Genomic DNA, 25,808 nt, shown 5'->3' on the forward strand with positions numbered 1-25,808 from the left:
CTGCGGCAAGTTTCTCTTCATATTCTCTATTAGCCTTCTTTATTAACGCTTTGCATCTGACTTACCAGTGCTTATGTTGCTTCTTGTTTTCATTTGGGTCCTTTTTCCATTCTTTGAAGAACAATCTTTTGGCTGTAATGGCCTCATTTACTTCACCTTTTAACCATGCTGGCTGTAGTTTTCCTCATTTTATTATAGTCACCCTTTCAAAAATTAAATATAGCTTGGGTAGATTTCCTTTGCGAGTTCATCCCAGATAGTAGCTCAAACTTGATCATGTCATGATCACCGTTTGCCAGGGGCCCCAACACCACCACCTCTCGCACTATGCCCTGCACGCCACCAAGGACCAGATCCAAAATGGCTTCCCCTTTGTTCAGTTCCTGGACCAGTTACTCCCAGAGGCAGTTATTTATAATTACATCTAGAAATTTTATCTCCCTAGCATTCCCTGATGTAACATTTATCCAGTCAATATCAAGGTAATTGAAACCACCCATTATTACTGAGTTGCCCAATTTGCAAGCTTTCCTAATCTCTGCAAACAGTTCTTCATTTGTCTGTTTCTTCTGTCCCAGTGGATGGTAGTACAGCCCTACAAGAATACTCCTTTTCTTCACACATGGAATTTCTGCCCATAATGATTTCACACTGCTGTTTCATGTGGAATGTTTATTTTATTTGACTCAATTCCCTCTTTAACATATAGCACAATCCTCCCTCCAATTTGATCCTATCATTGCGATACAGTTTGTACCCTGTTAACACAGTGTCCCATTGATTGTCCTTTTTCCACCAAGTCTCTGAGATGCCGATTATATCCACCTCATCATTTAGTGCTATATACTCTTAACTCTCCCATCTTATTTTTTAGGCTTCTAGCATTTGTATATTGGCACTTCAAATGGTGTTTTTTTCCTTTGATCTACAAGCTGCTTAGAAGTTGAAAGAGATAAGGTGAAATTAGGTCTTACCTGCTAATTTTCTTTCCTCTAGACCCTCCAGACCGGTCAAGACGCGTGGTTATGCACTCCTACCAGCAGAGGGAGACTGAGAAAACACTGAGCTTTGGATACTGTATATATAACCTGTGCAGTACACCCACTAGCCAGTATAACCGTAACAAAGCAGAGAAACTAAAACCCTAACCAAAACTATCAACCCTGTACGTGGACATTGCCAAATGGCAGAACAGATTTATGTTCTTTTAATCTGTTTTATTCACTGAATTCTGCTTGTGCTTCTACCGGTGGGCTATCCAACCACACCTGATTCAGACTCATACTAACCAACATCTGAAAGGAACCAGAGTCTGAATTATGTAAATACAATCATCAGCTGCCAAGAGATATCCAATTACTAAAGTCTACCTCCTGGCCTACAGAAAACCACCGGGCGGGCCCTTGACCGGTCTGGAGGGTCTAGAGGAAAGAAAATTAGCAGGTAAGACCTAATTTCACCTTCCTCAGCGACCCTCCAGACCGGTCAAGACGCGTGGGACGTACCAAAGCAGTAAATCTCTACGGGTGGGACCCCCTTAGGCCAGAGGTCAACACAGCAGCCCCAAAACCTGCCTCCTCTCTAGCATGCACATCAATCCGATAATGTTTAACAAACGAATGCAGAGAGGACCAGACTGCCGCCCGACAAATCTCTAGAGGAGGAAGCATACTACTTTCCGCCCAAGAGGCTGCTACTCCCCTGGTGGAATGAGCCGAAAAACCCTTAGGTACCGTACGACCCTTCAAGACGTAAGCAGACGCAATCGCCTCCTTCAACCACCGAGCTATCGTTGCCTTGGACGCAGCTGCTCCCTTTTTAGAACCGCCAAAAAGAACGAACAGCCGATCAGACGTTCTGAACTCCCGAGTTCTAGATAGATAACACCGCAACACTCGCTTCACGTCCAACTTCGCCAGTCGATGCTGTTCCGAGTCTCCAGCCAGATTCCCCAAGACTGGCAGAGAAATGACCTGATTCACATGAAAGTCGGACACTACCTTGGGCAAAAATGAGGGCACCGGTCGCAGAGAAACCCTTTCCTTGGAAAAAGACAAGAATGGCGTTCTACAAGACAAAGCCTGGAGTTCCGAAACTCTGCGCGCTGAAGAAATGGCTACCAAAAACACCGTCTTTAAGGATAGATCCTTGTCCGTAGCCGAAGCCAACGGTTCAAACGGAGGCCGAATTAACGCTTCCAAAACCAGATTCAAATCCCACGGAGGAACCAGCCGGCGTTGCGGAGGCCGAAGCAATTTCACTCCCTTCAAAAATCGAATCACATCCGGAGACGAAGCCAATGACCTACCTTGAACCTTGCCACGAAAACAAGACAAGGCTGCCACCTGAACCTTCAAAGTAGACAAGGCCAGCCCCTTGTCCAGACCATTCTGCAAAAATTCTAACACATCCGCGACCGAAGCGTGTATCACCCTCAAATCCCGAGCCAGGCACCAGTGCTCAAAAAGCCTCCAGACTCGAATGTACGCCAGTGAAGTGGACTGCCTCCGGGAACTCAACATCGTAGCCACAACTCTGGAAGAAAAACCCTTCTTCCTCAACTTGCTCCTTTCAAGAGCCAAGCCATAAGCGAGAACTGAGCCGGATCTGGGAGAGTGATGGAACCTTGACACAACAACACTGTCTCTGTCAACGGCAGGGGCTCCGCCACCGCCAGACGCACCAGATCTCCGTACCACGGGCGACGCGGCCAATTTGGAGCTATCAGAATCACCCAACCCGGGTGCCGTTCGATGCGTTGAACTACTCTCCCCACTAATGGCCACGGAGGGAACACGTACAGCAACTCCTGAAGCCACGGCAGCAGCAGGGCGTCGATCCCTTCCGACCGCGGGTCTCTTCTGCGACTGAAGAACCGCCGCACTTGCGCATTGCACGCCGTTGCCATGAGATCCATCACAGGAATCCCCCACACCGACACAATGCGATTGAAAACCGATCGATGAAGAGCCCATTCCCCGGGGTCTAGAGTATGTCTGCTCAGATAATCGGCGTCTACGTTGTCCACCCCGGCCACATGAGCTGCCGACAAGGCCTGAAGATGAAGTTCCGCCCACTGGCACAACTGCGCTGCTTCCTCTGCGACTGCGCGACTCCTTGTGCCCCCTTGCCGATTGACGTATGCTACGGCCGTGGCATTGTCGCAGAGAACTCTGACAGCCTTGCCTTGAAGCATCGTCTGTAAATACTGAAGAGCCAAACGAATGGCCCGTGTCTCCAACCGGTTGATGGACCACTGGGCTTCCTCCTGAGACCACCGTCCCTGCGCCACCTGCCCGAGACAATGAGCCCCCCAACCTGACAGGCTGGCATCCGTGGTGAGAATTACCCATTCTGGAGCTTCCAGCGGCATTCCCTTCACTAGGTTTCGAACGTCTAGCCACCAACGGAGGCTGAGACGCGGAAGAGCAGTCAGAGGCAAACGCATCTCCAACCCCTGCGATTGAGGAGACCACCGACTGAGAAGTGCCGACTGCAACTGCCGCATGTGTGCTCTGGCCCAGGGAACCACCTCTATCGTCGCTGCCATCATGCCCAAGACCTGAAGGTAAGCACGCGCTGTCGGTCTGTCCCCCGCCAGGAAGTGACGAATCTGCTCCTGTAATTTGCGGATCCGAAGAGCCGGCAACACCACTCGATCGTTGAGCGTCTCGAAGCGCACTCCTAGATACTCGAGAGATTGGGATGGGACGAGATGGCTCTTGCTGTGGTTCACTACCCAACCAAGCGATTCCAGCAAGGCTACCACTCGCGCTGTAGCCACTTCGCTCTCCGACCGAGACTTGGCCCGAATCAACCAATCGTCCAGATACGGGTGTACCAACACGCCCTGTTTCCGCAAAGCCGCCGCCACTACTACCATGACCTTGGAGAAGGTTCGGGGAGCTGTAGCTAGCCCGAAGGGAAGAGCACAAAACTGAAAATGCTTTCCTAAGACCGCAAAGCGCAGAAAACGCTGATGCGCCGTCCGAATGGGAATGTGAAGATAAGCTTCCGTCAAATCCAGCGACGTCAGGAACTCTCCCTGCCGCACCGCTACAATAACGGACCGCAACGTCTCCATGCGAAAAGAGAGAACCTTGAGCGCTGAATTGACTCCCTTGAGATCCAACACCGGACGCCAGGCATCCTCCTTCTTTGGTACTACAAAATAGATGGAATAGCACCCTAAGCATCTCTGCGCGGGAGGAACAGGAACCACTGCTCCCAGGGCAAGAAGGCGACGCAACGTGTCCCGAACTGCTGCTTTCTTTATTCTTGAATGACACGGGGACTCCAGAAACCTCTCGGGAGGCGACTCTTCGAATTCCAGCGCATACCCATCTCGAATCACCTCGAGAACCCACTGATCGGACGTGATTTGGACCCAGCTCTGGTAAAACCGACTCAGCCGAGCCCCTACTCGTACCAGAGCCTGGGTCCGCACACCTTCATTGCACATTCCGTCCGGAAGACTGTCCTCTCGAGGCAAAGTCACGCCCTCCGCGACGATTCCCTCGAAAGGACTGGGTGCGCTGAAAAAACCGTCCTCTAAAAGACCCACTAGTCCGTCCCGGCCTATACCGCCGGGCCTCAGCAAAACGACCACGAGCAGACACCCCCCTGGTGCCCGACTTGGGACGTAAATCTGGCAGGCGAGGAATCTTCGCCTCACTAAGGCCCTTCACCAAATTGTCCAAATCCTCTCCAAAGAGCATGGTTCCCTTAAAGGGAAGAGAGCACAACTTCGCTTTAGAAGCCGCATCCGCGACCCAGCCTCTCAGCCATAGGGCCCTATGCGCTCCCACTATCATAGCCATATTCTTGGTGGACGCCCTCAACAAATCATAAAGGGCATCCGACAAGAAAGACGAACCCATCTCGAGCTTGGCTAATTCCTGAACTCCGGAGGCCCCAACCTCCACTGACTCATCCAGGAGTTTCTCGGCCCAGCGAAAACATGCTCGGGCTACTAGACCCCCACATACCGAGGCCTGGAGCGCGAGCGCCGACAAATCAAAACTACGCTTAAGGAAGGCGTCAACCCTCCTATCCTGGGGGTCGCGAAGAGTGGCTCCGCCGTCTACCGGGATCGCCGTCGCTCTAGTCACTGCTGTAACCACTGCATCTACCGTAGGGGCCCTCAAGGAATCTTTATCCTGCTGAGGCAGAGGATAGAGCCGCGCCATTGCCTTAGAGACTTTGCATGGAGCATCCGGTGACTTCCACTCCTGGGAAATCATCTCCCGGAGATCCTTGTTCATAGGAAAGGACCGCGCCTTACTGTGAATACCCTTTACCAAAGGGTCCTGTCCCGATTCACCCACGGGCACCTCAGGCTCAAACTTAAGTGTCACCGTGACCTGGTCTATGAGCTCCGCAAGCTCATCCCTATGGAAGATTCTGACCACAGAGGGATCCTCACCAGGCAAGGCATCAATAAGGCTTAGAGAGTCTTCAAACCCCTCTACCTCCTCCTCAATACCTATTGGGTCCTCAGAACCCAGCTGAGACAAACAGTCCCCATCTTCTGACCATTCCAACCTTGGCCTCTTAGTTAGCACAGAGCCATGACCCTCCTCCACTTGAGGAGGCCCGGCCTTCCAGGCTTGGAACAGGGTCCACACAAAATCTGGAGGAAAACCGGCACTTCCTGAACCCTCCGAGGGAACTTTCTGCCCTAAACCGGAGGAAGCTGGCCCCACACTCGGCGCTTCCGCGGATCGCGCCTGATTCAAAATGGCGGCCGTTCCCGCCGAAACTGCAACCGCCGACATCGCGCCTGCCTGCGATCCCGCTGTCACCAACACCGGCGAAGCCGTCGGCACTTCCGCGGCCAACACGGGGGGCGCCGAAATCAGCTGTTTAGGCTCACCACAGAGGCGACACTGACCGCCCGCCGTCTCTAATCCCCGCCGCGAACAGGCGCGGCAACGAAGCAGCTTGCCTGTCATAATTAAACCCCCACACAGTCCGCTTCGCGCCAAATACTCTGCTAAGCAATTTCGCACTGCTCTCCCGTCTAGTGCAGGGAACTGAACTCCCTTCCGTTCCGCACTAAATAAATAATAAAAGGCTCTTAAAGGCCCAGAACACTGCTGGCAGCTGAAAATTGTGAGGCACTCAAGGCTCCAGTACATGGAAAGCAGCCGAGGCACAGAGCTGCCACTTATTCAAAGATGGAGAGCAGCTTAGGGGGAGGGACCCGCAACACAGGTGTAACACCCCAGGGGAAACACTGGGCCCCACCGGACCCAGGGCCCCGAAGCACACTTTTTTTTTTTTTTTTTTCCACGTACAGGGAGACACAGAATTAACCAAATTGGAACCAACAACCCAATTCTTACTTCCTATGAGGAAAACTACCTCACCAGACCAGTGAAGACTGCACAGGCTGTCCTTCTACCTCTGCTGAGACTGAGAAAATACTGGCTAGTGGGTGTACTGCACAGGTTATATATACAGTATCCAAAGCTCAGTGTTTTCTCAGTCTCCCTCTGCTGGTAGGAGTGCATAACCACGCGTCTTGACCGGTCTGGAGGGTCGCTGAGGAATGTGCATCCTTTATCCTGCTCTCTCATTAAGCACACCTGGCTTACAGTCAGCATTGTTGAAACCTCTCTACTGGGATTTCCTAAATGTCCTTTTTCAATAGTATCCTTCAAGGGATAGTCCACATTGAACGATGTGCTCCTGGGCAACTGTCGGCTTCCCCCCATTCTAGTTTAAAAGCTGCTCTATCTCCTTTTTAAAAGTTAGCGCCAGCAGCCTGGTTCCATCCTGGTTAAGGTGGAGCCCATCCTTTCGGAACAGTCTCCCCCTTTCCCAGAATGTCATCCAGTTCCTAACAAATCTAAATCCCTCATCCCTGCACCATCGTCTCAACCATGCATTGAGACTTCAGAGCTCTGTCTTTTGGGTCCTGCGTGTAGAACGAGGAGCATCTCTTAAAATGCTACCCTGGAAGATCTGGACTTCAGCTTTCTTCGTAAGAGCCTAAATTCGGCTTCCAGAACCTCCCTTTCACATTTTCCTATGTCACTAGTACCCACATGTACCAAGACAGCCAGCTCCTCCCAGCACTATCTAAGATCCTGTTCAGGTGACGTGTGAGGTGTGCTACCTTCGCACCAGGCAGGCAAGTGACCAGGTGATCCTCATGTCCACCAGTCACCCAGCTATCGACCCGCATAACAATCGAATCACCAACTACAACAGCAGTTTTCAGAGACATATCCTCGGTGCGAGAACATAGTGCATCCCTTGGTAGGCTGGTCCTTGCTACAGGACTACTTCCTACAAGGTGATTCTCTCCTTCTAGGAGACCTCCTCCAAGGCAGCATAGGGGCTGCCAGACTGGAGATGGGACTTCTCTACAACGTCCCTGTTAAGTTTCCTCTATGTACCTCTCTGTATCCCTCAGCTCCACTATGTCTACTACTCTAGCCTCAAGAAAACAGACCCGTCCTCTGAGAGCTAGGAACTTTTTGCATCAGGCACACACATATAACTGCTCACCAACTGGGAGATAATCATTGACACTCAATGTAAAAGACTGGATAGCACCCAACTGCTGTCTCCATCTTAGTATTTTTGAGTTTTTCAATAATTTAAAACTTGCTAAGGTATTAAGGATATTAGTCTAATATAAAAATGTCTTCAGCCTATATGGTATATTTAGTGTTTTCTTCTTAAAAAGTAATGAAATGTAATTAAAACTCTGTATGAGCACTCCTCGCTTGTTATCCTAATTAGAATAACTGACTATAAATGAAGAGTTCTGCTAGGGGTGGGTGGGATGAAGACTAAACTAAGTCCTTCTGTGTCTTCTAGAGGCTGTTAATGCTGTGGTACGAAGTTCAAGTTTTAAAACTAGGGGGGAAACAGTATGGAGATTAGTTGATAAAGTTTGCTTTTTTATATTTTTATTCTGCCTATCATTAATGTACAATTCCTCCTTTAAACCCCAATCTTTAAGTTTCCAAAGCAAAATAACGTTCACTTACCAGATAAATGTCCTCTTCTCTCAGAATTTTTCAGAAAGAAAGTTGCGAGACCTTTCCTCTTTATATAGCTTTAAACAGATCCTTTCAAGCTAGCTCAGTAATCAGATTGCCCTTAATAACCTTTGCAAATATTCTACTTCCTCACATCTTAATTTAATTCAGGTCAGTAGCAGTGCTACCTCTCCAGCAACCAAAGAACAGAAAGTAACTGTCTTTTAGAACAAGATTGGAGCCTTGCTACTATCCTTTTAAAAGTTCTTTGGCTGTTAAGTTTCTACCTCTAGAAAAAGTTTCAGTTTAAAACTTTGGGAAAATGGTTGTACACTATGAAAACTAGTTAATAATGTTTGCTTTTCTCTCCCTCCCTCCCCCAAGACTGAACTAGGTCCTGCTGTGCCTGCTAGAGGCTGTTAATGCTGTGGTACAAAGTTCAAGTTTTAAAACTAGGGGGAAAAGAGTGTGGAGATTAGTTGACAAAGTTAGCTTTTTTTAATATTTTCATTCTGCCTAATGTACAATTCCTCCTTAAGTTTCCAAAGCAAAATAATGTTCACTTACCAGAGAAATATCCTCTTCTCTCAGAACTTCTCAGGTACAATCCTCCTGCAGAAGTCCTCCTATGATCAGCGCTAATAAGGTACATAAATTTGCATGTTATTAGCGTTGATCATTGGGGAGTTAATTCCCTGCACTGTTCCAGCAACAAAGGGAAAGGAAAGGGGGATGGGACTTGATATACCACATTTCTGTGGTTACAATCAAAGCAGTTTAAATATTCTATACAGGTACTTATTGACCAGAAAGAAACTGGGAAAAATACAAATACAATTGTCTTTGAGTTACTCTTTAATGTATTTGTTTAACAAATGGATTTTACATTTTTCTTCTAAATCTCACAATTGATTTCCAATTGAATGGCTTAATTTCAAATTAAGGCTACCTGGTAAGAGAACAGAATGAAATGTAGGCTGGTGGTTCCAAAACTGGTCCTGGAAAATCACCAGCTACTATCTAATGAATATATATGAGAAATTTTCATACAATGGAAAATACATACAACTCTCTCATATCAAACAAAAAAGGAAAATAATAGAGGTAGCAAAGTTTTTGATATGTTGGTGAGGTGGGAGTGACACATGAACTAAAAAGGTCTGGACTTGGAACAGCTGTGCGCTGTAAGAGGTCCCATGATCTATTCTGAACTTATTGACTTTGTAGAGATTACAGAAGAGATCAATTTGTACTGAATTACTTGCTGCTACATTAGAGTATTTGAGAGCCAAGTATATTCCTTGTGGTCTCCGGATTATTAAGGATTCGACACTTACTCAGAAATGGTATAACATTCTAAATAAATGCTCCAATGATTTGATGATACTTAGTTTAGAACGCACAAAAGACTTTTCAGAATTAAAAAAACAATATTGATCAAGTGTTATAATCCATTTCAGCATTAGGACCTCCTGAGGATATCTCGCCTCATATTTCTGAGACAAACTCTAAATTACAAGATTTTAGAGAATCTATTAAGAAAACTAAGTTAATGAACGTCACTCAAAATGAGCGGTGATTATCTTCAGGACTGGGTATACACTTGGAACGTACTCATGTTTCTCCAGCTTGACCTACAACAGTGACCTTTGATGGTAGCTTGAGTAAAGATTAGCATCGACATGAAACATTGTCAGTGTCTAGGCCACAAGATTTATTTTTTGAGAAACCTCCTTGTTTGCAGAGTCGTTCCAGGAACAGATATTAACCATCTCAGGACGCAAGGAAGTACAGGGCGTCCATGTTTTATCCTTAGCTTCCTCTGACAAGGCCACAGTCCCTACATCCCATGCAGCGATGTAAAACCAACCCTACTTTTTTAAGGGGTTTGAAACATGCTCTTTCTAATGACAATGATTAAAAAGTTTCCAGAAGGTCTTTTTTTGTAAAATTGGGCTAAAAATACCCTATTTTGGGCGTTTTTGCAAAAATCATTAACTTTACACTCAATTTATGAACTAATGGAAAATATTAGGAGAATGAAATTTTATATTCAAAATCTTGTGTTGATAAGTTGTGTGCAAAGTTTCACATTTATCACACCTTTAATTCCAGAGATATAAAAAGCCAAACTTCACAATTTTTTTCATGCCGCAAATTTTTCGGACCAAGTTTGCTCCAAGTTTTCTTCATGGAAATCGCTCATGAAGATTTTTTTTATTATTTTGTTTAATAGAGCGCAAAAAGTTGTAGAAGATGGCCAAGTTTTGTTTCTCTCAACAAAATATTTTTTCAGATAAAAAAGGTACAGCCATGGGGGCTACAGTTGCCCCTAACATGGTGAACCTTTATGTGGGTCATTTTGAGAAAGTTTCTTTTGACTAATTTGCCTCTTCAGCGCTACATTTCGTTTTGGAAGAAGTTTATTGATTGGGTCTGCTACTGAGACCCAACTTCATTCTTTTTTTTTTTTTTTGATTGGTTAAATTTGGGTAATGTGAATTTGAAATTTGTTTTCTCTTTTGATGTGTCTCACGTTGAGCTGGACTTAGAGGGTTTTTCATACACTATTTTTCATAAGCCTGACAGGAATACTTTACTGCACTTCTCAAGTTGTAATCCTCGGAAATTGTGTGAAGGTACTCCATTTGGTCAATTTTTACATCTTAGATGAATTTGTATCTCAGTTCAGGAGTTTAAAGCTCAAGCAGCGGACTTATTACAGAGATTCCTGGACCGTGGTTACCCTTGTTCGATTTTGAAGACAGCTTAGAAGACAGAGTGTAGGGTTGAGAGATCTTATTTGTTACTGCCATCTGAACGGGATGTGTCAGACAATCACTTGTGTTTTACCATATAATTCAATTACATCCATGCCTTCAAGTTCCTCCTCTTTTTGATTTTAAGCATGGTAGGAATTTAAAGGATGTGTTGGTTCTCTCCCATCTTAGCTCTTTTATAGTCACTAGATTCGGTTGACTGCCCATGGGGTCATTTTCCGTGTGGCCACTGCAGTGTGTACAGCTCTTTATTCTTGGGTTCTAATCTCTCTGTGCAACTTGGCTTATAAGGGGAAAAACTTTGTGCAGATTAGGGTAATTGAACATCATAGTCATTTATAGTATCAGGATATTAATGCTCCTCTGGTACAACACTGCTTGTCATATTTGTATTCATTTAATGGTTTACAATTTGCTGCCATAGAGGTGATAGAAACATCTACATGGGGTGGCGATATGAATGTTCGGCTGTTAAAAACGAGAGAGATGGTGAATCTATAAATTAGCTAGTACTGAACCTTTTGGACTTAATAAATCCATTGATAGGTAAAACGTTTAGTCTGCACATACTTTGTTGTTTTATGGTTTCTATATGAGTGATGTGTTAGCATTATATTACACCTAAAAGTCCTATGACCTATTTTGAACTTATATGATTGTCCTCCTTCTCTCTCTCTCTCTCTCTCTATATATATATTGTTCAATAGTATTCATTAAAGTAATATTTGAGAATATTTGAACATATTCAAACATACACCATCAAGGTTTTTTTTTATCTAAAGTTTTTGTTTGCTACCTTTATACCCTTTTCCTTTTTTTGAATATGTTATTTCTGTGGGATGGGTTTCTGTTTCCCTTGATTTTTTCGCTACAAATCCCTCTCGTCATTATCCCAAACTGACCAGGGTCTTCCAAAACCCTAGGCAATTTAAGAAACCTAAACAAAACATCAGCTAAGCAGCCCCCCAACCATCGAACAGTTCAGGGCCCTTGCCCAAACCACCCACATCCAGCATCTCTTTTCTTTCCTATCCTTCTCCCATGCCCATGATGTCCAGGATCTCTATCCTTCTTACACCTCTCCCCTCACCCATGGTGTCCAGCATCTCTCTTCTTCCTTACTCTCCCCATTCCTGCTCATGATTGCCTGGCATCCCCTCCCTCCTCAAAAAGTGTTCAGCAGTTTCCTTTCCTTATCCATTTTGGGGTGGCACCAATGTAGCACTCAGGGGACCTTTTAACCACAGTGGGTATAAAGCCCCCCAAAAAACATATGGCCATGCAGTAAGCTTGCACTTACCACATGGCCATGCTGGGGGGGGGGAAGCACTTACTGTCATCCCGAGAGTAACCAGCTGCGGTGTATTTTTAAAAAAATCCAGCAGTGCTGGAAATGGCGTGCACTGGAATTGGAACCATCACCTGGACCTGCTGTAATTCTGGGTTGACACTCGGCAACCCTTTAGTAAAAGGGCCCCTCAGTGTGCCTACTGAAGGCAACATGGCCAGTATAGGGCCTTGAGAATCTGCACATGCTCAAAGCCCGCTAGGTCCTGCCTCATCTGAAACAGGAAGTTCAGAGGGGATGGGACCTAGCAGGCCTTGAGCATGCATGGATGCTCAAGGCACCACAACCAGCCGCATTGTCTTCCGTGTTGTTACATAAGAATATGAGAGTAGCCATACTGGGTCAGACCAATGGTCCATCTAGCCCAGTATCCTGTTTCCAAACCAGACCACAAGTACTTGGCAGAAACCCTTGCTTCCCCCATGTCGCTCTCAAATTAATCTGTCCTAAGCAGACTTCTAGTCCTCCTAATGTTTGGGCCAGCCCTGGAATTGCTGCCAATTCTCAGTATTTTTGTATTAAATATATTTGCTGTGTAACCTCTCTCACAATTACCTACTTTTTGGGCATCTTCATGTCTTTCAAAGCTGACAAAGCCAAAGCCTTTAGATTTTCCGCTTTCATCAGTCATAACTTTCACACTTAAGGCAGGTCCTGAAAAAAGAAAAAAATGTGAAAGATAAAGTGCAGTTTATGCTTTTACTACTGGTATTACCGTGGCAGCAGCAAACTGATACAGCGAAGATACTTACCTGTAGCAGGTATTCTCCGAGGACAGAAGGCTTCATATTCTCACAAGTGGCTGACGCTGATCCAGCTTTTACCATAGTAAAAAAGAGAGCTTTGTGGAGCATGAGCCACACTCCACCATGCATGTACAAGTGCCTTCCACCCATCGCGCGAACGTGGTCACCTCAGTTTAATACCAAGAGCAAAAAGTAAAAATAACCACAGAGACATCGCCAAGGGGAGGTGGGAGGGACTGTAATATAAAGCCCACTGTCTTCTGAGAATACCTGCTACAGGTATCTTCGCTTTCTCGGAGGACAAGCAGGCTAAAATATTTATTTATTTTATTTTTGTTACATTTATACCCCGCGCTTTCCCACTCATGGCAGGCTCAATGCGGCTTACATGGGGCAGTGGAGGGTTAAGTGACTTGCCCAGAGTCACAAGGAGCTGCCTGTGCCTGAAGTGGGAATCGAACTCAGTTCCTCAGTTCCCCAGGACCAAAGTCCACCACCCTAACCACTACGCCACTCAAGTGGGGAAATCCCTAGCATCCAGGCTCACCAAAAACAACATAACAGATTAACCTGAAACTATATACAATCTGAATGAGAGTGCAGCCTGGAACAGAATAAAATTGGACCTAGGAAGGTGGAGCTGGATTCTAGACCTCAAACAGATTCTGCAACACTGCCCAAACAGACTATTGTGTCAGTATCCAGCTCAAGGCAGTAGAGTGATGTGACTGTGTGAACTGAAGACCACGCTGCAGCTTTGCAAATTTCTTCAGTGGAGGCTGACTTCAAGAGGCCTACCGACACAGCCATGGAACTGATATAATGAGCCATGACATGACCCTCTAGATGAAGGAAATGCAATCTGCCAGTCAAACTGAAAGGTGAAATTAGATCTTACCTGCTAATTTTCTTTCCTCTAGACCCTCCAGACCAGTCAATACGCTTGGGTTATGTACTCCTACCAGCAGAGGGAGACTGAGAAAACACTGAGCTTTGAATACTGTATATATAACCTGTGTAGCACCCCCACTAGCCAGTATTTTCTCAGTCTCAGCAGAGGTAGAAGTACAGCCTTTGCAGTCTTCAATAGTCTGGTGAGGTAGTTTTACCGATAAGAAAAGGGAATTTATTATTTCGATTAGATATTCTCTATTATTTCAGCTCCCTGTACATGTGGTTTAAAAAAAAAAAAAAGAAGTTGGTGCTTCGGGGGTTTGGGTCCGGTGGAGCTCACTATTCCCCTTGGGGTGTCACACCTGCTAGTCAGGTCCCTCCCCCTGTGCTGCTCTCTTGATCTCTGTTTCTGGCAGCTTTGTGCCTCGGCTACTTTCTTAGTACTGGAGCCTTGAGTGCCTTACAATCAGCAGCTGCCAGGTTTTGTGCTCTTTCTTTAACAGCATAATTTAATTATTTATCGGAACAAACGAAGTGTTCAGGTTACTTTGCCTGGGAAGGAGATCAGTGCGTTTATTGTGTTTAGTGGAGGTAGGTCGCCGTCTGTGCAAAGCAGTGTCTTGTTACTCTCTGCAATTCAGCTATGGCAGGCAAGCTCCTCCGTTGCCGTGTGTGTTCTCGACGCGGGGTAAAGACGCGGGGTAGTCAGTGTCGTCTCTGCTGGGAGCCGAAACAGCTGTCCGCGCCTCCTCCGGTTTTGACCGCGGAAGGCCCAGCGGTGCCCGCGTCCCCATTACCTTCGGGATCACAAGTGGGAGCGTCTGCGGCGGTTGCGATTTCGGTGGGAACGGCCGCCATTTTTAATCCGGCGCGATCAGCAGAACCGGCTGTTTTTGGTCCTGTTTCCCCCATTTTGGCCCAGGTGACTAATGAGGGTCCAAGGAGGGGTTGGTTTCCCTCCGGATTTCGTATGGACGCTGTATCAGGCCTGGAAATCGGGACCCCCCCTCCAATTAGAGGAAGGGGTCAGCCCCATGCTCGCAAAACCCCCCCTCGTTTAGAGTGGGTTGATGACGGAGATTGTTTTTCTCCTATGGGCTCTGAAGGGCATTTCAGTGATCTTGGTGAATCTGAGGGTTTTGAGGGCTCTCAGGAACCAGATTAATTCCTGGTGAGGACCCCTCAGTAGTCAGAATTTTTCATAGGGATGAGCTTGTGGAGCTCATTAATCAGGTGACATCCACCCTTAGGTTTGAACAGGCAGAAACTCCCATGGGGGAGGCAAGACAGGTGGATCCATTGGTAAAAGGCATTCAGCATAAAGCGTGGTCCTTTCCGATGAATAAGGATCTCAGGGATATGATTTCTCAGCAGTGGAGTTTGCCGGATTCACCTTGTAAGGTTTCTAAGGCAATGGCAAGACTTTATCCTCTGCCGCAGGATAGAGACTCCTTTAAGGCTCCCAATGTAGATGCAGTGGTGATGGCGGTTACCAAGGCTACGGTTATTCCGGTAGACGGCGGGACCGCGCTTCGTGACCCCCAGGACAGAAGGTTGGAGTCTTTCCTCAAGCGTAGTTTTGATTTGTTGGCTCTCGCCCTACAGGCTTCGGTTTGTGGGGGTTTGGTGGCTCGAGCCTGCTTTCACTGGGCCGAGAGGCTTCTTGATGATTCAATAGAAGTCGGCACTTCTGGGGTTCAGGAGTTAGCTAAATTAGAGATGGGCTCTTCCTTTCTGTCCGATGCCCTGTACGGCTTGTTGCGGGCGTCGGCCAAGAATATGGCCATGATAGTTGGAGCGCGTAGGGCCCTCTGGTTGCGAGGATGGGTCGCAGATGCGGCTTCTAATGCTGAATTGTGTTCTCTCCCGTTTAAGGGATCTATGCTCTTTGGGGAGGATTTGGACAACTTGGTTCCAGGCATTAGTGATTCTAAAGTCCCTCGTCTTCCTGAATTTCGTCCCAAAGCAGGGTCCAGAGGTACGTCCGTACAGGGTCGATTTAGGGAAGCTCGACGGTATAAACCAGGCAGGTCTAGTGGATCTTCTAGAGGTCGGTTTTTCCAGCATACCCTGTACTTTCGAGGAGGTCGTCATGGGGGCCGTGACTTCTCCTCGGGAGGATCGGGTCCGGCACGCAATTCCCAATGAAGGTGTGCGGGTTCAGCCTCTGGTACGCGTAGGGGCTCGGCAGAGTCAGTTTTACCAGAGCTGGACCCAGATCACTTCAGATCAGCGGGTTCTCGAGGTGGTTCGAGACGGGTATGCGCTGGAGTTCGAAAGTTCAGTTCCAGAAGTCTTTCTGGAGTCCCCCCGTCGTTCGCGGGTCAAGAAGACGGCCGTGCGGGACACTTTGCGGCGTCTTCTCGCTCTGGGAGCAATGGTTCCGGTTCCTCCAGGGCAGCAACGCTTGGGGTGTTATTCGATCTATTTTCTGGTGAAGAAAAAGGAGGGCTCCTTTCGGCCTATTTTAGATCTCAAAAGGTGCCTTCCTTTCGCATGGAGACCTTCCAGTCAGTCATTGTCGCGGTTCGGAGGGGGAGTTCCTAACTTCCCTGGATTTGACAGAGGCTTACCTACACATTCCCATTTGTCCGTTGAATCAGCGTTTTCTTCGCTTTGCTGTTTTAGGGAAGCATTTTCAATTTTGTGCCCTGCCCTTCGGTCTTGCAACAGCACCTCGCACCTTTTCCAAGGTCATGGTAGTGGTAGCGGCGGCGTTGCACAGACAGGGTGTTCTGGTGCATCCGTATCTACACGATTGGCTGATTTGGGCCAAGTCGATGGCGGAGAGCGAAGCGGCTACAGCTCGAGTGGTAGATTTTCTGGAGTCCCTTGGTTGGGTTGTGAATCTCAGCAAGAGTCATCTCGTTCCATCACAGTCTCTGGAATATATGGGGGTGCGCTTCGAGACAGACAACGGCCGAGTGGTTTTACCGTCCCTTTGGATTTTCAAGATGCAGGATCAGATTCGTCGGTTTCTTGCGCAGACTCTGCCGACGGCGCGTGCTTACCTTCAGGTTCTGGGGATGATGGCAGCAACTATAGAGGTAGTTCCCTGGGCCAGGGCGCACATGTGCCAGTTGCAGGCAGCCCTGCTCAGTTGTTGGTCTCCTCAATTGCAGGACTTGGAGATGCGTTTGCCTTCGACTGCAATCACTCGTCTCAGCCTCCGCTGGTGGCTCCACACTAGCAACCTGGAAAAAGGAATGCCATTGGAATCTCCAGAGTGGGTAGTTCTCACCACAGACGCGTGTCTCTCAGGCTGGGGCGCTCACTGTCTCGGTCTGGTAGCACAAGGCTGGTGGTCTCCGGAGGAAGCACAGTGGTCCATCAACCGGTTGGAGACTTGGGCCATTCGCTTGGCTCTTCACTTTTTCCAGACTCTGCTTCTAATTAAAGCTGTCAGAGTTCTCTGCGACAATGCCACGGCCGTAGCTTACGTCAACCGGCAAGGGGGCACAAAGTCGTCCAGTAGCGGAAGAAGCGGCGCAGTTGTGCCAATGGGCAGAAATTCATCTTCAGGCTCTCTCGGCAGCACATGTAGCCGGGGTGGACAACGTGGATGCAGATTATCTGAGCAGACATACTCTAGACCCCGGGGAATGGGCTCTACATTGCGCGATTTTCAATCGCATTGTCTCGGTATGGGGACTACCAGTGATGGATCTCATGGCAACAGCATGCAATGCGCAAGTACAGCGGTTCTTCAGTCGCAGACGGGATCCTCAGTTGAAAGGAATCGACGCCCTTCTGCTGCCCTGGCCTCAGGAGTTACTGTACATTTTCCCACCGTGGCCGTTAGTCGGAAGAATAGTCCAGTGCATCGAACATCACTCGGATCAGGTGATTCTGATAGCTCCAAATTGGCCGCGTCGTCCGTGGTACGGAGATCTGGTGCAACTGGCGGTAGCGGAGCCTCTTCCGTTGACAGAGACAGTGTTGTTGTGGCAAGGCCCGATCGTCCTGCCAGACCCTTGTCCATTCTTGCTTATGGCCTGGCTCTTGAAAGGCACAAGTTGAAGAAGGGTTTTTCTTCCAGAGGTACAGCTACGATGTTAAGTTCCTACAAGCAGTCCACTTCTCTGGCGTACGTTTGGGTATGGAGGCTTTTTGAGCACTGGTGTCAAGATTGGAATTTGGGACCTTTCCGTTCTTCGGTGGCGGACGTGTTGGAATTTTTACAGGATGGTTTGGCCTTGTCTACTTTGAAGGTGCAGGTGGCGGCCTTGTCATGCTTTCGTGGAAAGGTTCAGGGGAGGTCGTTAGCTTCTGCAATGGATGTGGTACGTTTTTTGAAGGGCGTTAAATTGCTTCGGCCTCCTCGTCGTCGGTTGGTCCCTCCGCGGGATTTAAATCTGGTGTTGGAGGCTCTGACCCGGCCTCCGTTTGAGCCTTTGGTTTCGGCCACTGACAAGGATCTGTCCTTAAAAGCGGTGTTTTTGGTGGCTATTACGTCAGCGCGGAGAGTTTCGGAACTTCATGCTTTGTCTTGTAGGGCACCCTTTTTGTCCTTTTCCAAGGAGAAGATTTCTTTGCGGCCAGTACCCTCCTTTTTGCCTAAGGTAGTCTCCGAGTTCCATGTGAATCAGATCATTTCTTTGCCAGTTTTAGGAAATTTGGCGGGAGATTCGGAGCAGCGTCGTTTTGCGTTGTCATCTGTCTAGAACTCGAGCGTTCAGAGCCTCAGATTGGTTGTTCGTTCTTCATGGCAGTCCTAAAAAGGGAGCAGCTGCTTCCAAGGCAACTATAGCCCGGTGGTTGAAGGAGGCGGATTGCTGGGAGTTACAATATAAGTTTGCGCTCCGAATGTATATATCCCCAGCTAGGCGCACCGGGCTGGGTTTGGAGCTTCTGGAGCCTGTCCCAAATGTAATCCGGCTCCGGCCACCCTTGGACACATGTTCTGGTCCTGTCCGTGGATTCTCTCTTTCTGGTCACAGGTGCTGGGTGAGATCCAAGCTTATTGGAGCCGCAAAGTGTCAAGGCATCCTCTGCTGTTATTTGACATGTACAAGTATGCTAAACCCACTTTACCTGGATTTAAACGTTTTCTACAAAGGGCCATGTTAACTGGGAAAAAATCCATACTTTTATAATTGCCTATTGCTCATGTTTGATCTATTCTTACTGTACACTGCCTTGAGTGAATTCATTCAAAAAGGCGGTAAATAAATCAAAATAAAATATAGTGTTGAAGGATATCAGTCTGGAAAGTATTACAAAGCCATTTCTAAAGCTTTGGGACTCCCAATAGTAGTGAATTGTCCCAGGAATGGCTAGCCTGCCAAAATTACTCCAAGGTTGCGACAACTCATCTGAGTTAGCTGAGTAGTCACAAAACATCCAGAACTGCAGACCTCTCTAACCTTTGATAAGGTCAGTGATCATGACTCCACAGTGAGAGAGAGAGACTGGGCAAAAATGGGATTCACGGGAGAGTAGTAAGGCAGGAACTGCTGCTATTCAAGACCATCATCAATGCTTGTCTCAACATTTGCAAACACACCTGGATTCTCAAGCCTTTGGGGATAATGTTCTATGGCCTGCAGTTCTTTGTAACACTTTCCAGACTGATATTTCAACACCTTCCTCTCTCATCTCTTCTGGAATTTCCTTTGATCGTGCCATGGCATTCATGTAGAAACTTTATAGTGACTACTTCACTTCTATGGTAAAGTTCAATACAGAGCGAGATTTAGATTCAACAAGGCTGACTGCCTTCAAAAGTCCGGCTGTGTTCAATCAGCTGAATCTAATTATCAATTAATTTTGGTCAACTGGTTGATTAAGAAGAGGGCAGTTACTCTTTCACATCAATGAAATATTAATTTAAAAACTGCTGTGTGTTTACTTGGGTTCGTTTAAAATTACATTTTGTTTAAACATCAGAAACCAGTGTGACATTTGCAATAATAGGGGTAATCTGGGGGGGGGGGGGGGGGGGGGTAAATAATTTTTTGCATCACTGTAAGCACAAAAATGTAGACTTATGGGAGGATTTATATGGTACAGGCAAAATGGGCCCACAGAAGGAAAGTAGCATAGCATTGGGGGGGGGGGGGGGGGGGGTGCAGTATGGCTCAAGTGGAGCAGTGTAAATCTGGCCATTCCAATGATAAGAGAAGTTAAAAGCTGGTTTCTGGATATGAAAGTTGATCTGCAGCAGTAAAAGGAACTATATATTAGACCTAAGATCAGAAATGGGTAAGATGGGCAAATGGGTGGAACAAACAGGAGAGAGCACGAACAAGAGGTGATTTTCATACAAGGAATCAAAAACAACTTTAAAAAAAGAGCTCAGCCTAGTGAATTTGCAACTCTTGGACAAACAGAAACTTAGTGAATAGATCCAGGTGTAATAACATGAAAATTCATGGAGTCCCAGTCACAGAGGCATATAGTAACGGCATCGAGTTTGCGGCCATAATCTGCAAGTTGGTATTACATAAAGGAACTGCAAAGTTGGATATAGTAAATATCAAACTGAACAGAGCACATAAGGCTAGTAAAACTTGGGCGATGTGTCCTTGATTTTACCCTCAAAGAAAAAATTGAAACTGAAAAAGTAAATGCAACCAATGGACTAGGCCACCATATAGTGTTGTTTGCAGACTTTGTCACCTGAAACCCTGCAGTGAAGGAGAATTTAAATACATTACTGCAAAACTGAGGGGGCCCAATGTGGAATACAAAGGATTCTTCTGTTCTTGTATAGCTTTTACTGCCAGTGGCACTCAAGTACAGAACACACCCTGCAGACGCTAAAAGAAGCAGTGGAGAAAGTGAGTGAATATGGCCTAGGAGAAGTTGAAACCCTGGAACAGAGAGACCAGGGAAACAAAATAGCAAATGGAAGTCACAGGCTGCAGAGCGAGGATACAAAGATGAAGATCCTCTGCAGGATGCAAATTGTGAATGGTGGACTTGGGAAGACACTTAATACAAACTCAGTTGAACAACTGCAAGTTTAATTTGCTGGAATGTGATTAGTGGTACGTGTGATTGAGTGGTGAAGATGACTGTAGGGGCAGGGTATGTGTCAGCTAAGCATGTGAGGAAAAGTGGTTAACAACGTATGAGCATGGGGGTGTGATTGCTAACTGAAAGGCTGGGGGTGGGAGTAAGGAGTTGGGAGGGTCACTACCTCTTATTATACTGTGTGAGTAAACCAGAGTATCCAGAAGGGTATGAAAATGAGATGGGAGCAATTTATACGGTGATCATTTTAAAAGTTAAAAGGTCTTAATTCAGGAAACAAAAGATGATTTTTAAGGAAAGGAGAAAATTGAAATTGATGTTTTCTGAACAGGAAATCCATCTGAACGTTTTCTGAACAGGAAATCCATCTGAACATTTTCTATAACAAAGATAATCCTTATGTATTTCTTGCGGCAAACAACATAGAACCGAAAAAAGGGGGAGCTGAAATGTTAATAATGGGACAGCATGCCCTTGAAGTGCAAGATACATAAGGATCCTGGAGGCAGATATATTATGGTGAAGTTGTGCTAGATGAGATAGCATTAGTGTTGACATGCATATATACTCTGAATATGATCAGAGAAATGTTTTAATGATGTCTGGTAATGACTTATGGGATCTGGGATGGACCTCTATTTTGGGAAAGGTAACAATACAGCCAACACTGAATTATTCAAAGGGAAAGGAAGTGGGGTCTAAGTACCAGAGGGAGCAATTGAGGTGTGCAAGGGAAGACTGAATTTGATAGATATTTGAAGGGCCAGGTATGGGAGAAAACACTACTACACATTTTGCTCAAATTCACATGTATCTTACAGTAGCATCATGTGAGGGTGTATACAACACCGTCCCTCATCCTTAAGAAATATCCCTCAGGTAAAGTGAGGCACCTTAAAACCCTTAGCCCCACCCAGAAAGGAAGTGAGACAGGAGGAACAGTGTCAAAACCAGGAACTATAAAAGGCAGAGCTAGAGTGGGGTTAAGGAGGCCCAAGGAAGGAAGAGGTGAAGCACCAGCATACACCTTTACAACAGATGTCTAGCTACTGTGACCTGGCTGAGGTAAGCCAACTTTTGATTTGAAGACTTGTAAGCCTTGTTCTGAGGTCTGGTTAGGGTCAGACCTGGAAACCCAGAGAAAGCAGAAACTTATAGACACTGTTTGGTGCGTAGCAATCACAAGCTACAGACTATTTTGGGCCCTGTCAGCCACGGTCTTGGTTAAGACTGTTCTCGGAAATAAAGAGCAGAAATTGTGTATTACAACACCCATATCAAGTATTAGTGGACTCTAGAAGCGTTAAGACCTTTGTTTGATACTCAACTGTCTTTAATTGAAATACAAAGACTGTGACCCCGGCCTGAAGAAACAATGACCAGAGGCAGTAACCGAAAGCTCACATATCCGTTAAAACAGTACGGCAAGCTCAGCTAGAAGTAGCAGTCTTGACTTGGCTACCTTATCCAGTAGTTTTGGGCTGGGATTCCCCAAATTTCAGTGCCATCTGGACTCAGTCGACTGCTGGCCCAAAAGAGGAGGAAATCTCTTTCCTTGAGATTTTCCTGCTGGAGGATCCTGACTTGTATACCGAAAACCCAAAATTGCCTACACCCTGCTGGCTGCTAGGAATTGCAATGGATGGAGATGCAGAGCAAGACAGCGGGCCAGACGCCCCAGAAACTTTAGACAACCTACCCGAATGGAGTAGCAAAGCAGCTACAGGGAGTTTTAAAAAGGCACAGTCAGAAGAGTCCCTTAAAACAGGCCGAGTTAGGGTTGTTTCAGTAGACGGGAATCCCTTGGGTAACCAGGGCCCCTCTCTAAGGTAGCACTCCCATATTTCATAATAGAGTGACTTGTTGTAGAAGGTGACAAAGGGAACCCTGAGGGGAGGAGGTACAGCAACCGTTAGCTCCTCCACCCTACTGTAAACAGGTCATGCAGTTAGCCCATAGTCACCTGGGGGAGGAAAAGACCAGAGAATGGATTCTGGCCCAGTTTTTCTGGCCAGGTGTATTCAAGCAAGTTGAGCTCTTCTATCATGTCCTGCCCAACCTGTCAGCTGAGCAGTCCTGCAAAGGTTTCCACCTGCCTCTCTTGTGCCCATGGCCCTCATCAACACCCCATTCGAAAAAGTAGCTAAGGACTTCATGGGGCATCTAGAACACACCACCAGTGGCAACAAATATATCCTGGATATTTTGGATTATGCCACTTGCTACCCAGAGGCCACTGGCCTTTGTAATATGACAATTACCACAGTGGTCAATGCGCTGTGGGAAGTCTTCTTCCGGATGGGGATCCCAGCTGAAATACTGACTGGCCAAGGTACCACCTTTATGTCCAGAGTCATGAAGCAAGTGTGTGCCCTGCTTAAGGTAAAAACCTTACGAACATCTGTATCTCATCTGCAAACAGATGGTCTAGTGGAACACTTTAACAAGGACTCTCAAGCAGATGAAGAAGATTGTGGCTGAAGACAGGGAAAAGTGGGATTCTTTAATCCCATATGTACTACTTGCCATCTGGGAGGCATCCCAGAGCTCGACAGGATTATCTCCATTTGAACTGCTATATGGGAGGAGACGTAGAGAACTCCTGGGTGTGGTTCGGGAAGCTTGGGAAGAGGAACCCTGCCCAGGGAGGAATTTGGCCGAATGTGCTCACAATGCAGGAAAGACTGAAGAAAGCCGGTGAGGCAGCCAAATTCTGTTTGGAAAAAGACTTAAATGGGTCACGCCCAAGCCTTCAATCAGAAAGTAGTGCAGAGAACCTTCCAGCCAGGCAATGGTGTCTTAGTCCTCTTACCCTCCTCGGACAGTAAATATTATGCAAGTGACAAGGTCCTTATGAAGTTGTGGAAAAGACAGGACCAGTCAATTATAAGGTGGCCCAACCGAACAAGAGGGACAAAGCGAAGGTTTTCCACATTAATTTGTTAAAGAAGTGGGTCCCCACAACTGCACCACTGGTCCAAAAAGACTTTGGGCCAGATGTCCCAACATAGTCCAGGCGCTTACAAGTTCCATTTGGCAACCAGCACTCCATCTTGCAGAAGGCCGACCTAGAGCAGTTTGTAAGCCAGAATCAAGATGTGTTTTCTGGAGTACTGGGTCAGACACACCTTACAACTCATGACATTCTGAGACAGGAGTGGTAGTCCAGTAATGATCCTATTGGCTTCCAGAAGCCCAACAGCAGGCCATGGTGAAAGAGGTTGCTGAAATGCTGGAACTGGCTGTCGAGTAATCAACCAGTAATTGGTCATCTCCCATTGCGCTACCAAAGCCGGACAGAAGAAACTGTTTTCTATTAATTTTCAGAAGGTGAAAGCTCTCTCTACAGGTTTATCCAATGTTAACAGGCATAGGCAAATTATTATAAGATTAATCCATGAAGATCAATATGGTTTTATACCAGGAAGGTTGGCGAGCAATACACAGGTTAACTTGATCTGGAGGCCAAAAAAAAAAAAAAAAAGACCCAAGATACTGCTAGCAGTCCATGCTGAAAAGGCACTTGTCCAAGTGGAATGGGGGTTTCATGTTTAAGTGTTGCATAAAGTGGGGATAGGAAGGGCAGCACAAAGACTTCTACTGTTGTATTTTAGCACTACATAATTACAAAGCAGCACTTTAAACTAGCTGATTTAAGTCTGCAAGGTTAAAATGCAATTTCAAGGCAGTATTTGAGCATATCATACACACAAATAAAGCCTCACCAGCTGTAAATGGGAAAACTACATAAAAAGTGAATTACCATATTTGCCAAAGACTTCCTTAAGTCTTTCATCATCCATGTCTTCTCCAAAATTCTTTATATAGACATTAGTGAATTCTTTTGCCCTAGCTCCAAGTTCAGCTTCACGTTCTTTCCGTGATTTAAATCTCCCAACAAATCTAATGAAAAGCAAAGCAAAGTTTCAATTTTACAGAAAAAGTTTCCATAAGATTAAGTGTGGAAAAAATGTCCACCTATGAAACACAGACAATCCCAGTCTTCCTGGCAAAATGCACCTATCGAATTGATTCAGCCCATTAATGCCACAGATTTATCAGCGTGCTCCACTAGTTACTTAGGGGCTTTCCTGCTTGCTAGGTCCATTTCTAGCACAGCTGTAAAATATACTTTTTTAATACCCCTTCCCCCCCCATAGGTTTCATTTGAATTAGCACGCAGCCATTTGAAAAATAGGATGTGGTAAGGGCTCTCGTATTATGTCTGTGTTAACTAGTTACTATGCAATGTCAGCATGCTAACTGGTTAATACTTTCATGTTCAGTTTCCACCCATTCTCTGCCCCTGTCACCTCTCCCCCCCCCCCCCCCCACAAAAAACATATGCTTAGATGGCAAACCTAATGCAGAACACTTTAGAGCATCCCACATTAGGTTATTTTTGCTACATTAGGTCTTTTTTGCTGCATTAGGTGTGCATTAGCACTTAAAGCAGCGTAATAAAGGGCCCCTTAAAAAGGTAGAAAAGTCTGAAAAGATGGTGGTATGTCTCACCCATAACAAATTCAGCTACTATGTTACCTCCTTACATAAAAGCATTTTGGAACCTCATTTTAAACACTCCCTCTGCCTAAATTTCCATTATAGGTTCCTTTTATTTTTCTTTACTATTATTAATGTACTTAAAACTAATTTTCTCTCACCTATGACTGCAAATTATGTTGCTTTAAAACACAGGATAATAATAATCAAATTGTCACAAAAAAAACAAATATTCAATAAGATGAGAAGCAACTAGATGAACAGTTCTCACCACCTATCTCCTACAGCCAGTATGGCTCAAATCCCAGATTTCAACAACCCATCTCAACTTAACTGTCTTCCAAAGGTCTAAACCTTAAAGTTGTTCAAAGGCCCCCAGAAAAGAATATTAATTGTACACTTACACTTTGCGGTCATTAAGAAGCATACCATTCATTTTCTCAATAGCTCGTTCTGCAGCCTCCTGAGTCTCAAAATGAACAAATCCATAGCCCTTTGATCCATTTTCATCACATACCACCTATAAGGCAAAATTAGAAATTAAACACTACTCTGCTAATTT

The 25,808-nt window shown here is 46.1% G+C and overlaps 1 protein-coding gene across 2 annotated transcripts in view; it reads right to left on the reverse strand.

Annotated features, from left to right (window-relative positions):
- PABPC1 (poly(A) binding protein cytoplasmic 1) overlaps positions 1 to 25,808 on the reverse strand; it is a 101,759-nt gene that overhangs the window by 50,513 nt on the left and 25,438 nt on the right. For both annotated transcript variants that reach the window (XM_030217353.1, XM_030217345.1), the window contains exons 4-6: positions 25,651 to 25,766; positions 24,507 to 24,646; positions 12,685 to 12,779 (exon numbers count right to left, since the gene is read on the reverse strand). In XM_030217353.1, the coding sequence (XP_030073213.1) occupies positions 12,685 to 12,779; positions 24,507 to 24,646; positions 25,651 to 25,766 (351 nt within the window). The remainder of the gene's footprint in view (positions 1 to 12,684; positions 12,780 to 24,506; positions 24,647 to 25,650; positions 25,767 to 25,808) is intronic.

This window comes from Microcaecilia unicolor, chromosome 1 (assembly GCF_901765095.1).
Source record: "Microcaecilia unicolor chromosome 1, aMicUni1.1, whole genome shotgun sequence".
NCBI lineage: Eukaryota > Metazoa > Chordata > Amphibia > Gymnophiona > Siphonopidae > Microcaecilia > Microcaecilia unicolor.